A 13495-nucleotide genomic window follows, 5' to 3' on the forward strand; every position below is an offset into this window, starting at 1 on the left:
GCTGGGAATATATTTTTATTTTTATTTTTGTAAGATTAAATGGTAAAAATGATCCATATGATCTTATGGTTTGTGGAAAATTATTATCTTGTTACAAATTTTTTTAGAAAATGAACAATGGTTCAAAATATGAATTTTGTTGTAGTTTCGGTTATTTTTTCTAAATATGACTGATTTACCTTTTTTAATTTTGTTTACTCATTTTTTTATTACATAAATTAAAAATAAAATACTATCTTGACGTACCCATTTTTCTCTTACAATACTTTTATTTAAGAGTTAAGAGACCACCACCGCCATCGGTCAATGCCATATCACTGTTGTTACCGCCACCATTAACACAACGTCGTCGTCTCCGCCACCACCTGTCAATGCCGTCGCTGCCATCTGATGAGCTCAAACACAACTTTTCCATATCTCAAACTCAATAACTATTAGATTTGTAAACCTCCACCATCTCTTTTTTCCTGATTAATACATATACATACATGGATGGACAAAATGGAGATTTGAACCAACAGATTCAATACAAATCCCAGATTTTCCACATTTAATCTTTGTGTTCATCTCATATCTAAAACATAAAGTTTAGAAATCAAAGGAAATAAATATCATAAATATATAATGGTGAACAACAAGTCGCAATTTTTCTTAAATAGATGAAGAACAAACCCACCACACAAAACCTAGATGCAACAAGATCTCCATAAACCGTTACATGAACACACAAATATGACGAGGTAGAGAGATACATAGATAAAAGAAGATATGACGAGGGTTGGGGCTAGATCTGGGAAATACGTCAATAAATGGAAGGATGTCATTTGCCAAGTGTCTGTCACCAAGCCACATCAAACCCTAGGGTAGCTACCATCTTTAGATCTAGAAAGTCTAAGCTTGGGTTTTTTCAAACCCACAAATGTTATCTACATACAACAAATCATAAACTACGTTGATAGCAAAGCTAAGATTTTTCAAACCCTCAACCACGTTGCAGCGGTTTCTGATGGTTTGTGAAAGATGATGGTGGTAGATCCGATGAATGATGCCTCAAAAACCCTTAGACTAAACCTAATACTGTCGTCTCTCTCTTTCTTCTGCTTGTGTGGTCCTCGCTCTGCTTCTCTCCTTTTCTGGTGAGTCGTCGATTTCATCAGAGCTGGAGCTCCGATGTTGACGAACATCTAGTTTGTAGGTTCATCTGATGTAGAGGGGGGGGGGAGGGGGGGATAAACAGTCAACGATTTTTCTTTTTGTTTTTTTAATTATTGTAATAGATAAAAAGTAGAACAAAAAAATATCATAGTAGATCTGTCATTTTAAATATTTTTGAAACGTTACCAAAACCACAACAAAATACTTATTTTGGACTAGTAATATTAGTCCAAAACTTTTTCCACAAACCACAAGAACATTTTTGCAGTGTAGTTTTTTTCTATCTAAGTTATTTTATGTAAATAGTCTCCCTTTACCTCAACTACAAATAAAAATGTTTATTTCAAAACGCCATTATCTTATTTTGTTATAAGATTTGAATATTATTGACTCATTATTAAGAAACAAACATTATAGTAAAAATAGAAAAATAGTCGTCGTGTAGATACTAGATATGAACAATTTGTAGGAAAAAGTTTTGAATATAATTTCTCTTACAAAATTTACGTGCTTTAATTGCATACAAAGACTGTAACACACATTTAATTTATGAGTTTTTTTTAACATTTTAAATAATGATTTAAAACAACATAGATCTTAAAAAGTATTAAATATGTTGTATTTAAGAACTGTACTTTATATAAAACGAAAACTATTATAAAAATTACAATACACGATTTAAGATATAAATATTATTAATTGAAAGCATTTAAAACTATTTCGCATCTTATATAAATATATGAAAAAGCCCTCCATCTTGCTCTAGTTGAAAGAAATGGCAGCTACCTCAGCTTCCAAATGGGTTTCACTACTCATCGTTTCATTTCTGCTATGTATCGACTTCACAAAATGCAGCGTAACCTACGACAAGAAATCTCTCATCATCAATGGCAGAAGAAGAATCCTCATGTCTGGTTCTATACATTATCCAAGAAGCACCCCTGAAGTAATCTCTCTGTTCTTCACATTTCTGATTTCCAATCCCTTTCTTTCAACAATTACTCAAATCCAATCCGAACTTTGTTGCAGATGTGGGAAGATCTCATCTTAAAAGCCAAAAATGGAGGACTTGATGTGATCGATACTTATGTTTTCTGGAATGGGCATGAACCTTCTCCAGGAAATGTATATATACTCTGTTTTTTCTTTACTTTATTTTTTTTTTCCTTTTTAATAGTTTCCCATTTATTTGATTATATAATTTTATGTTGATGAATTTGGATTTGGATTCGAATTTTGCAGTATAATTTTGAAGGAAGATATGATTTGATTCGGTTTGTGAAACTGGTTCAGAAAGCTGGGATGTATATGCATCTTCGAATTGGACCATTTGTTTGTGCAGAGTGGAATTTTGGGTAACTTTATCAAGATTCATGAACAAATTTCGTTTTTTTTTTAATTGTTTTTAGTGATTTTGATGATGATTTTTAATGTTTTTTGAAGAGGTTTTCCTGTTTGGTTGAAGTATGTTCCTGGAATCAGCTTTAGAACTGATAACGAACCTTTCAAGGTGTCTCATTTTTCCTTAAAGTCCAAAATTAATTGCGTTTGTATTATATTATTACATAGATGCTGACATTGTCAGGACAAAACTACATCGTTTATTGGGATGTGTGTGTGTGTATGCGTGAAGTGTTTTTAATGCAAAAAGAAAGTAGAAATAAATATTGTTATTTAAAAACAGAATTAATTACTTGAAAATATGTAAATATTTTTTAATCAGAAGTTGTGATGTAGATGGCAATGCAAAAGTTCACCACAAAAATAGTGGAAATGATGAAGTACGAAAAATTGTTCGAGTCACAAGGTGGCCCAATTATTCTCTCTCAGGTAACTTTCTTATTTCTTGTTTTTATTTATTTATTTATTTATAAAATCAAGATTCCAATTTGTTTATACAAAAAGGATATAAATATTTTAAAATTGAAATTTTGTAAATGGGACAGATAGAGAATGAATATGGGGCAGAAAGCAAAGCATATGGTGCAGCTGGTCATGCTTACTTGACTTGGGCTGCCAAAATGGCTGTTGGATTGGACACTGGTGTCCCGTGGGTCATGTGCAAGCAAGATGATGCTCCCGATCCTATTGTATGTATTTTTCTCTATTTCATGATGCTCCCGATCCTACTGGTGATAAGATTCGTGCCCAGTTTTGGGCACGAATTCAATACCAGAATCTAGGAATACGAAATACTGATAACTGACACACTGTCTGCTAAATACATTGTGGCTGATTAGACACAATATGTTTTTATTGCTAACATAAATATTTACGTTTGGTTTTTATGACAGATAAATACTTGCAATGGGTTCTATTGTGATTATTTCTCTCCAAATAACAAAGAAACAAAACCTACAATGTGGACAGAGGCTTGGAGCGGATGGTAAGTCCTATTACTTCTATTCTCAATTATTTGTCATACTCAAACTTGGAAATTTTCGATTCTAAAATTTGATATGAATTTTTTGATTTTTGAGGAGAAATTAAAAACTAGATGAAGTGGTATAATAAGTATTTCAATATAGAAAAAAAAAATGGTGTAAAAAATGTAGAAGAATAAGGAATAAATATGATTTTGATAACTTTAAAAGTCAATTTCAAATGTGGGATCTTGTTAGTCATTGGAATTTAACTCTTTAAAGGTTCTCGGATTTTGGTGGACCGGTTCCCCATCGACCCGTTCAAGATTTGGCGTTTGCAGTTGCCCGATTCATTCAAAAGGGAGGCTCGTTCACGAATTATTACATGGTTAGCATGTTTTTCCATAGACTAAAATGGAAACCAAAAATTAAAATTAATTGATAACTTAATCCATTTTTCTTATATTAAGTAGTATCACGGAGGAACAAATTTTGGAAGGACAGCCGGAGGCCCGTTCATCACTACCAGCTACGATTATGATGCTCCTATAGACGAATACGGTAATAAAATTATACTGTACAAAATGTTGTTTGAATAAATAATGTCAAAACATATTTGAGAAAATGATGTCAAATGGAAATGGAAGTTAAAAAGATAAAGGTAACTTTGTAAAAAGTTAGAAGTAAAGGGTGTAAAATGTTCATTTCTATGACTTTATCTATTAAGTCAATAGTAAAAAATACTAACATATAGCCTTTGTTTGTAAACACAGGTTTGCTAAGGCAACCAAAATATAACCACTTGAAGGAGCTTCATAAAGCTATAAAATTAAGCGAACGAGCACTCGTTTCAGCTGATCCTACTTTTATTTCCTTAGGAACCTACGAACAGGTTTGTAGAATAAAAACTATTTACAATCTTATTAACTGAAAATACAGAAAAACACTAATTAGCTATATATGTACATATTAAACCATTAGAATCTTTTAACCTTTTAAAAAAATATAATAAAATACAAATGTTTTATGTATTTGACCATAAAACATTTTCACTACTAAAAAATCTCAACATGTTTATATTAGGCACATGTATTTTCTTCAAAAACCGGAGGTTGTGCTGCGTTTTTAGCCAATTATCATCTCAATTCATCCACAACAGTCACATTCAGAAACATGCATTACAATCTGCCTCCATGGTCAATCAGCATTCTTCCTGATTGCAAAAATGTAGCTTTCAATACAGCTCAGGTTAGTACAACGAATCCTGCATGAGTTACAACTACCTAAAGCTGACTTCTGATCATTTTTTTTAGATTGGATCAAAGACATCTCTTGTAAATATGTTGCCAACACATGTGAATAGACTTCCATGGCAAACTTTCAGTGAAGATGTTTCATCTGTTGATATTGGATCAAAGATGATAGTTTCTGGTTTGTTGGATCAGTTGAGTGTAACTAGAGATGCAAGTGATTATCTTTGGTATTCAACCAGGTTAGAAAAAGTTATTTTCTTAAACATAATGCTTGTATTAAAACCTGTACATCATGCATTAAAACTTGTACGGATTATGTTCTTTGATATGGTTTCTATTACTGTGATAAAAATCCATAATAGTTGCTGTACATTCTGCATTGTAATTTGTACTTACATTCTCGAACTTGAATTTCTAGTGTTGTGATAAAGCCATGGGAAATACACGGGAATAGTGTTCCGACGCTAACAGTGGATTCCCAAGGCCATGCTTTACATGTTTTCATCAATGGCCAGCTATCAGGTACAACTCCGATAAGCATTGTCATGTACATAGAACTCAGATTCAAATTTGTATTATGAATTTGTTATTGAATTGTTCGTAATTTGTACGCGAATTCATCAGGATCGGCGTTCGGAAATCCAGAAAATAAGAACGTTAAGTTCACCGGAAACGCTAATCTACACGCCGGAATAAACAAGATCTCGCTGCTAAGTGTCGCCGTAGGGTTACAAGTAAGTCGATTTAACTCCAATTTCATTCTATCGTCTTCGATTGAATTACACGAATCTAAATACGATAATTCTTTTTGATCGAAGAACAACGGGCCACATTTTGAGCTATGGAAGACTGGAGTTTTAGGACCTGTTGTGTTACACGGAGTAGATCGTGGATCGAGGGATATTTCCAGGCAGAAATGGTCATACAAGGTCTATTTCGTTCGATAATTCGTTTCATAATCTCAAAATTCCAACTCCGTCGTGTTTTTCTAGGATCGGTGGAGCTCAATTTCGCCTTTTTGTTCTTCCGATTTGGTTTTGCAGGTAGGCCTGAAGGGAGAATCGCAAAATTTAGCGTCGCCGACGGGGGTTTCTTCAGTAGATTGGATTGAATCATCGTTGCTTCAACAAAACCATAGGCCACTTACTTGGTACAAGGTACACTACTTTTTTTTTTTTCTATCTTTTTAATTCATAAAATAAATTGCTATTATATAGGTAAAAACTATAAATACATTGTTAGAATAAATAAAAATATCAGACTATATTAATTGCAAAATTAATAAGGGTCTATTATTAAAATAGACCAAAAATGTAAGCAACAAATTGTTTTAGTGGAAAGTTTTGGTGTCAGAATTATGCACGAACTGCATTGACTAGTCAACATGCAGGCTTATTTCAATGCACCAGAAGGGGTTGAGCCTCTAGCTATTGACATGAAGAGAATGGGAAAGGGTCAAGTATGGATCAATGGTCAAAGCATAGGAAGATATTGGACAATTCGTGCAAAAGGGAGTTGTACCGGATGCAACTATGCTGGTACTTTCCGACCCGCCAAGTGTCAAACTCGTTGCGGAAAACCAACCCAAAGATGGTAAACTCAATCATTCTCATTTATAAATAAAACGTTATATGTCCTCACATAACTGTCTAACAGTATTATTAACAGTATTATCGGATAACAGATGTCTCATGTTTAAGTCTTTAATCTTTAATCGATTTATTATTTATTTTTTGTTTGAATTTTGTAGGTACCATGTCCCTAGATCATGGTTGAAGCCAACACAAAATTTGATAGTTGTGTTTGAAGAAATGGGTGGGGATCCATCGACTATTTCTATTATGAGAAGAACGTTAAAGTGAAGATCATATATATACAAGGAAAATAGGTGTTGTGAAGCTCATTGAGACCTCTACCAGAGATGTCAAAAAGTATAGGATACGAATTTTGAGATGTTTATCCCACATGCTATACGATTATTTAAAATTATTGTGGTAAAAGATGTAATTTTTATAAGGTATAAGATTATACAAGATAAAAGTCGAAAGATACCATAAAAAGGTTAATTGTATGGAATGGTTGTTGGAAAGGAGAAAGTTCTTGTGATTTATATGCAATGAGTGTTAAATGAGTGTTTTGCATAAACCTCATAAACTAAAAGGACTCAATGTCTAGACTTTTGATACTATAATATGATGATAATAGTGAAAAACAAGATTCAGTTTGGTAGAGCTTAGACATAAAATCAACCTATAGCGTTTAGGATGTTTGGAAATTTTACTTCCGACAATCAATTGATGTAGGGTTAGAAACTTTGAATTTCCATTATGGAGGGACCAATTTGCATCCTTCTAACGATATCAGGACACAAACAAGATTAATGATGCTTAATCAAAAATTTAGACAAAAGTCCCTTAGTAAAGTTCTAAAGAAACAAACTTCAACATTGTTTTAGAAATGAATATGAGTAAAGTACACGATTCGTCCCTAGTCCGAGTGTCAAATTGTGCGTTTGGTCCCTATTTTCAAAAATTAACTCGGATCGTCCCTTATATGTTTAAATATTGCACGCTTAGTCCCTAACGGACCTAAAATGACTATTTTGCCCTTTATCTTTTCTTTTTCATTATTTTTAATATTGGTTTTATTTACAAATTCAAAAAATTAAATTATATGATTTTTATTATGGTGGGTCCCACAACCTCTTATACCCCCTCCTATCTTTTCGGCCACCCCTTTCTTCCCCATACACATTTTTCCGACACAACCACCATACCTCCGACAACCACATATAATCATACCAAAGCAAACCAAAAACAAAAAAAAAAGAACCCTGATATTTGGTTACAGATCTAACCACCAACCAAACCAAAATAGAAAAGAAACATGAAACTGGTTCCTACTGCCAGCCACCTCAGGTCACAAGCCACCTCAGGCCACCAGCCACCTCTGAAAACACCACCATTCACTTCTAAAATAAAAGAGAAGGATTCAATAAAACCCTAACCTCAAATCAAACGCAAATCATACAAATAAACCTGCAAATTTTGACAAAACCTAATTCAATTTGCACAAATTGATATAAAGGGATAATTTTCTGGTTGAAATGTCAGTCAAACTAAGAACGAAAGTATAGTAGAAATTTGAGGAATAGTTCTGGAAATTAAAACCTAATCCAACATGTTTCATCCATGAAAATGTTACCGTAACAACCTAATTGATTCAATACGTCTAATCGAATACAAAACTAGAACAAAACGGTGTGTATTTATGGTGGAGTAAGTACCAGAGGGGATGAAGGGTTATAGATCTTACAAAGGTGTGGATAAGAAATTATGTTCGTTCAGTGGAAACAACCGTTCACTGGCTGTAGAGGAAGCTTGCAAAGACGACGTTGTGTAGATGGAGCTTTGCGGTGATGGTGCGAAGACAATTGTGTACAAGTGGCAATGGTATTTTCTCTCTCGATAGCTCTGTCAATGGTGGTTCGCTCAACAGGGTGAACGACAGGTGGATGGAGTTTTAAGATGGTGATTCACCATCAGAAAGGGTTGCGGTGTTAATGGTGCAAATTTCCGATGAGGTTCCAGACTTCCGTTCCTCAACTGATTTGCAGAGAGGGTGGGGAAGAAGAAAGGGGGTTGAAGAGAAGCAAGATGGATCGTTTGTGGTGATGGGAAGGCAAGGGATTGGTGTTAGTGGGCCCTTTTAAGTTTTTAATATTATTATAAATAATAAACAAATCAAAAGAAAATCAAAAAAAGAAAAAGAAAGGGCAATATAGTCATTTTAGGTCTGTCAGGGACTAAGCATGCAACATTTAAACTTGTAAGGGACGATCCGAGTTTATTTTTGAAAATAGAGACTAAACGCACAGTTTGACACTCGGACTAGAGACGAATCGTGTAATTTACTCAATGAATATAAAATGATGCAAGTCTTGGTGTTGACAACTACAAAATGACACACAAATATAGATGCGGAAATATAAAGAGTTTGAGAAATAAACCTTTTTAAAGGCACATAAACAATCAAAAAGAGGTGGTATATATGTTAGTTTCCAAGATGTTCACATGTTCTTTGTTGTTTAAGAGTTTGGAACTTAGAAATCTATTTTTTTTAAATCATGATAAACACAAGAACTTATTTCAATTTTGTCAAGTGCCAACCATTCAGATAAAAGTAATTTCCATATCTTTTCCTCATATTTGAAGTTGTTCTTCCTATGGAAAACTATTTATAAAGAATAATGAGATAGAGTTGCGAAGAAAAGTTTCAAAGTTTTCATTGGTTTTTTAAAGCGTACAACTTTAAACTGAAGGACCATAATATTTGAGTTTGCAACTCATAATGCATTCTGAAACATGATTATAAAATATGATCATTTTGGCTTTCTTTGAAAAAAATAGTTATTTTTTAATATCTATTTATGGAAAATGCGCTTTATGGTGATTATATCCTTTTCAAAATTTCATTATGATACAACCACTAAACCGTGAAACAAAGCCCGAAAATACGATGTTGGAAAATTGGTTTTAACCAATTTCAAAAGTGGATCGTTTCCTACTTTTGAGAATGATTTGTGAACCTTAAACATTATTAAAATTGGACAAACGGTTTATAATTGTGTTATCCTCCGTGATACATTCGTTTTGGTCAGGGGCGGACGCAAGATTTTACAGTAGGAGTTGCACGGTAATAGAAAAAATAAAAATTTCGAGAATTTTCAAAAACATTTCCACTGCGGCTGAAAAAGTTAGGGGTTGCCGGTGCCACCGTGGACCACCCCTAGGTCCGCCCCTGGTTTTGGTACATCACACTTCTAAAATAGATTAAAAATGAATGAAAAAACTATATGTTAAAACGAGGTGTTTAAAAGAAGTTAACAAATAGGTTAATGGGTTTTTAGTTTATCCCACATGGTTGGAAGAATGAAAGGAAACCGGGTATATAAATACATAAGTATAGACTTATAAACCTTGGAAGACTTGTGTCGAAGCACATGACCTACAAGTATGAATGCATCACCAGTCGAATTTTTTTTAAAGAAAAAGTATAATGATTGAGAGTTTTCTAAACTATAACAATTTTCATTAACCCTTCGTCCAAAGTTTCAGATATATAAAGAAAACATACAAATTAGATAATAAAGTGGCAAACTTGTTTAGGAATAACCCATTTTGTATAGTTATGTAACTCCAAACTAAAGTGATTTTTGGAAGCCTCATCGAAGATTTTTGCAGCTCCAAACCCATGTCGTTAATCATCGCCACCATCGTACTCTTGAATCTCGTATTTTTGCAACCTCCGACCACTAATAAAACTTGATAATATGATGCGACTTGAACAACCTATAATCAAAGAATATGTGGGTGTGGAATTGACTTTTGGTTTGAAGCCATACATGATTGCATGGGGTAGTCGTGCTACCCCTTAAATTTTTGGGCATAATGTAATTTTTTTTGAAATTTTATAGAATAATGTAACTTTTCAGCGTACTAACTTTAAAATCATGTATGTTGCCCCATACATTTTGTTTTGGATATGCCACTTGTAACGTCCCAAAAATTTAGACAAAAAATTTTCGTTTCTAAATTAATAAAACTGTAATCTAAACATCATCATAAAAACCATGGTAGAACAAAGTGTATCAACTACATCATAAAACATCAGAGTAATCATGAAAATGCGGAACAAGGTGGTATGTGCACTGCAGTCATTCCGAGCTCTTTCCCTTGAAACCAGAAGTACCTGAAAATATAAACTGAAAACCGTAAGCACAAAGCTTAGTGAGCTCCCCAAAATACCACATACCATACATAATAATCATATAATGGGACCCGCCCGACATCTCGATATACAAATCTGTCAGTCATTGGGTCGCGCCCGGTATACATAAAACATATAAACACATAAACACATAACATATGCAATAATCACAAAGATACATATCATACAAAATAGTCGTCAGGCCCCGACCAGTAAGCATACAAGCACATAACACATGCAAGAGTCGCACAGACATCCGACATCCTAACATAACAACCATGGGCCGACATCGGTGCCTTCAACCCGCTAAAACCAAGCGGGGAAACTCACCTGTAACTGCTGAATCACTCAACGAATCTCTGTCTACTAGTCCAGAATATCCTCACGCTATCATCACAAAATAATATCCAATTAACAATTGCATCTTGACTCGAAATCAAGAATCTAAGTTGCTTAGCCCAAAACCAGGGTAAAAGACCATTTTAACCTTTTTCTAACTTGGCTCAAAGCCAAGGCCCAACCCAATTACTAAAAAGGCCAAATCCTAAATGGCAACCCAAAGTCCAATCATGGCCCAATCTTCCAGATTGCGCCCAAAACCCATCATGGGTCTAAAACCAAGGAAGCCCAATGTGCTAGACAAAAAGCCCAAATCAGAAATGTCATGACCCAACATGACCCAAAGTCAACGGTCTAAACTCCAATAGTTGGTCCTTACGTTATGAACAGCCCATGGTCACGTCGTGAGGACCAACTCGACCCAGTCCCGACTCAGCAAGTCAACTCAACCCATCAAGAAGGTTCCAATCCTTGTCACGTCGCGACCTAACCCTAAGTTACGCCGTTACCTAATACGAACAAAATAGTCGGGATGGCCAACATTCTCACGACGCGACGATCTTAATCCTCACGTCGTGAGATCTGTACTGACCAACTTCAAGCATTAAGCTCTTATTCCTTACATTCATATTGGGACTTTCCAGATGGTCTTCCTTTACCCAAGGGATGATAAAAATCGTAGCTTTTTAGTCATGCATGTCCAATGCATGACTCAAGCTCTTATCAGGCCAAAAGTGGGGAAAATGAGATCTAAACTCAAACTTGGAGTCTCAAACTACACCAAAACTCATATCCAAAGACTATATTATAGAGAATGACTCAATGATCCATAAAGTTGGCAACTTTATGGAACACATGCAAGCAATCCGACTCAATCATGTAAAAAGGAGCTTATAACTTAGATCTAGAATGAAAAAGGTTTAAGACTTACAATGGTCCAAAAGCTCCAAGAGATTGCAAGGTAAGAGCCAAAACGCCAAGAGGTTGCTCAGCCAAGGTCTTCTTCCACTTCAAAGAGCCAAAAACCACCAAAGAATGCTTCAAAGATCTCAAAAATGCCTAAGGAATTCAAGAGGGTCGAGATTAGGGCTTTCTAGAGGCTTAGAGGGTGAGAGAGGCTGAGGATGGATAAACATAGCCCCTCATTCTCTTAAATACTCGAAAATTAAGGTTTGAGGTCATTAAGCCATGCTCATGTTGTGAGTCTCCAAAATACGGGTCAACAAGCCAATGGTCCCTCACGTCGTGATCCCCAAGATCTAATGTCATGAGGACCCTCATAATGCAAAACAAATAAATGGATGAATTTTAGTACCTTAGGGTTTTTGATGTTACACCACTGTTTGAAGCTGTGATATCTAAGGGTGTAGAATCATTTTATGGGATAAACTGTAATCTGTAATTGTAGAAGCGTAGGTGTAGGAATGATTTATGGATTGAACATAGACTTCTGGGTTGTAGAAATCAAACAATGTTGATGATGGAGGAGAGTCGATAGAAACCATGAACAAACGGCAACGATATCTTTGGCGTGGAAATAGCTCCCACATAAACAATGTGGAGTCAATTCATTTTACCGGGTGTGGTTTCTATCCCTATATATATATATATATATATATATATATATATATATATATATATATATATATATATATATATATATATATATATATATATATATATATATATATAGGTTCAGGTTCATTTGAGACCATTCTAATTTTGTGAGACCGTGAGACCAAATCTAAAAATAATTTTAAAATGCAAAATAAATGGAAAAATCCAAAAATTATTTTTTTAAATATTATTTTCGAAAATTGAATTAACTAAAAAAAATAAAAAAAAATCCCGTTTTTTTTTTGAAAAATACGTGAAATATTCTAAATAGAATATTATACTGACATATTCTAAAAAATAATTTTAAAATGCAAAATAAATGGAAAAATCTAAAAATTCTTTTTTTAAATATTATTTTCGGAACTTGAATTAACTAAAAATAAATAAATAAAATAAAAAAAATCATATGTTTTTTGAAAAATACGTGAAATATTCTAAATAGAATATTACATTGTACATATTCTAAAAATAATTTTAAAATGCAAAATAAATGGAAAAAATCAAAAAATTCTTTTTTTAAATATTATTTTCGGAACTTGAATTAACTAAAAATAAATAAAAAAATAAAAATAAAATAAAAAAAATCATATTTTTTTTAAAAATACGTGAAATATTCTAAATAGAATATTACACTGTACATATTCTAAAAATAATTTTAAAATGCAAAATAAATGGAAAAAATCAAAAAATTCTTTTTTTAAATATTATTTTCGGAACTTGAATTAACTAAAAAAATAAAAAAAAAATAAAAAAATGTGTGTCACGGTCTCACAAAATTAGGTCGTCTCACATGAACCTAACCATATATATATATATATATATATATATATATATATATATATATATATATATATATATATATATATACAAAAAAAAAAAAAAAAAAATTAGAGACTAAATGTGTTACTTTTTATAAAACACAAGGACCATATATGTAGTTTTGTATTAATTTTATTACAAAAGAAGTATAAATTCAACTCTGAGTAATAAACACACGCA

At 33.2% G+C, this 13495-nt stretch overlaps 1 protein-coding gene across 1 annotated transcript; it reads left to right on the plus strand.

Annotated features, from left to right (window-relative positions):
* Positions 1–1897: 1897 nt before the first annotated feature.
* On the plus strand, positions 1898–6881 carry LOC111919071 (beta-galactosidase 3). Its single transcript, XM_023914678.2, has 18 exons — positions 1898–2101; positions 2185–2280; positions 2398–2510; positions 2599–2665; positions 2893–2985; positions 3102–3245; positions 3450–3541; positions 3801–3906; positions 3992–4079; positions 4292–4410; positions 4602–4766; positions 4832–5010; positions 5190–5293; positions 5396–5505; positions 5590–5700; positions 5815–5928; positions 6162–6364; positions 6522–6881. The coding sequence occupies exons 1-18, from the start codon at positions 1931–1933 to the stop codon at positions 6631–6633; spliced, it is 2187 nt and encodes a 728-aa protein (XP_023770446.1). The 5' UTR covers positions 1898–1930; the 3' UTR covers positions 6634–6881.
* Positions 6882–13495: the final 6614 nt, after the last annotated feature.

The sequence above is a fragment of the Lactuca sativa genome, chromosome 7, assembly GCF_002870075.4.
Source record: "Lactuca sativa cultivar Salinas chromosome 7, Lsat_Salinas_v11, whole genome shotgun sequence".
NCBI lineage: Eukaryota > Viridiplantae > Streptophyta > Magnoliopsida > Asterales > Asteraceae > Lactuca > Lactuca sativa.

Excerpts from the sequence above, each read along its gene's own strand:
- LOC111919071 (XM_023914678.2), top strand. The coding sequence starts at position 1,931 with ATGGCAGCTACCTCAGCTTCCAAATGGGTTTCACTACTCATCGTTTCA. Across the intron at positions 5,506-5,589 it reads GTGTCGCCGTAGGGTTACAA|AACAACGGGCCACATTTTGA; the intron begins GTAAGTCGATTT and ends TTTTGATCGAAG. Across the intron at positions 5,929-6,161 it reads GGCCACTTACTTGGTACAAG|GCTTATTTCAATGCACCAGA; the intron begins GTACACTACTTT and ends GTCAACATGCAG.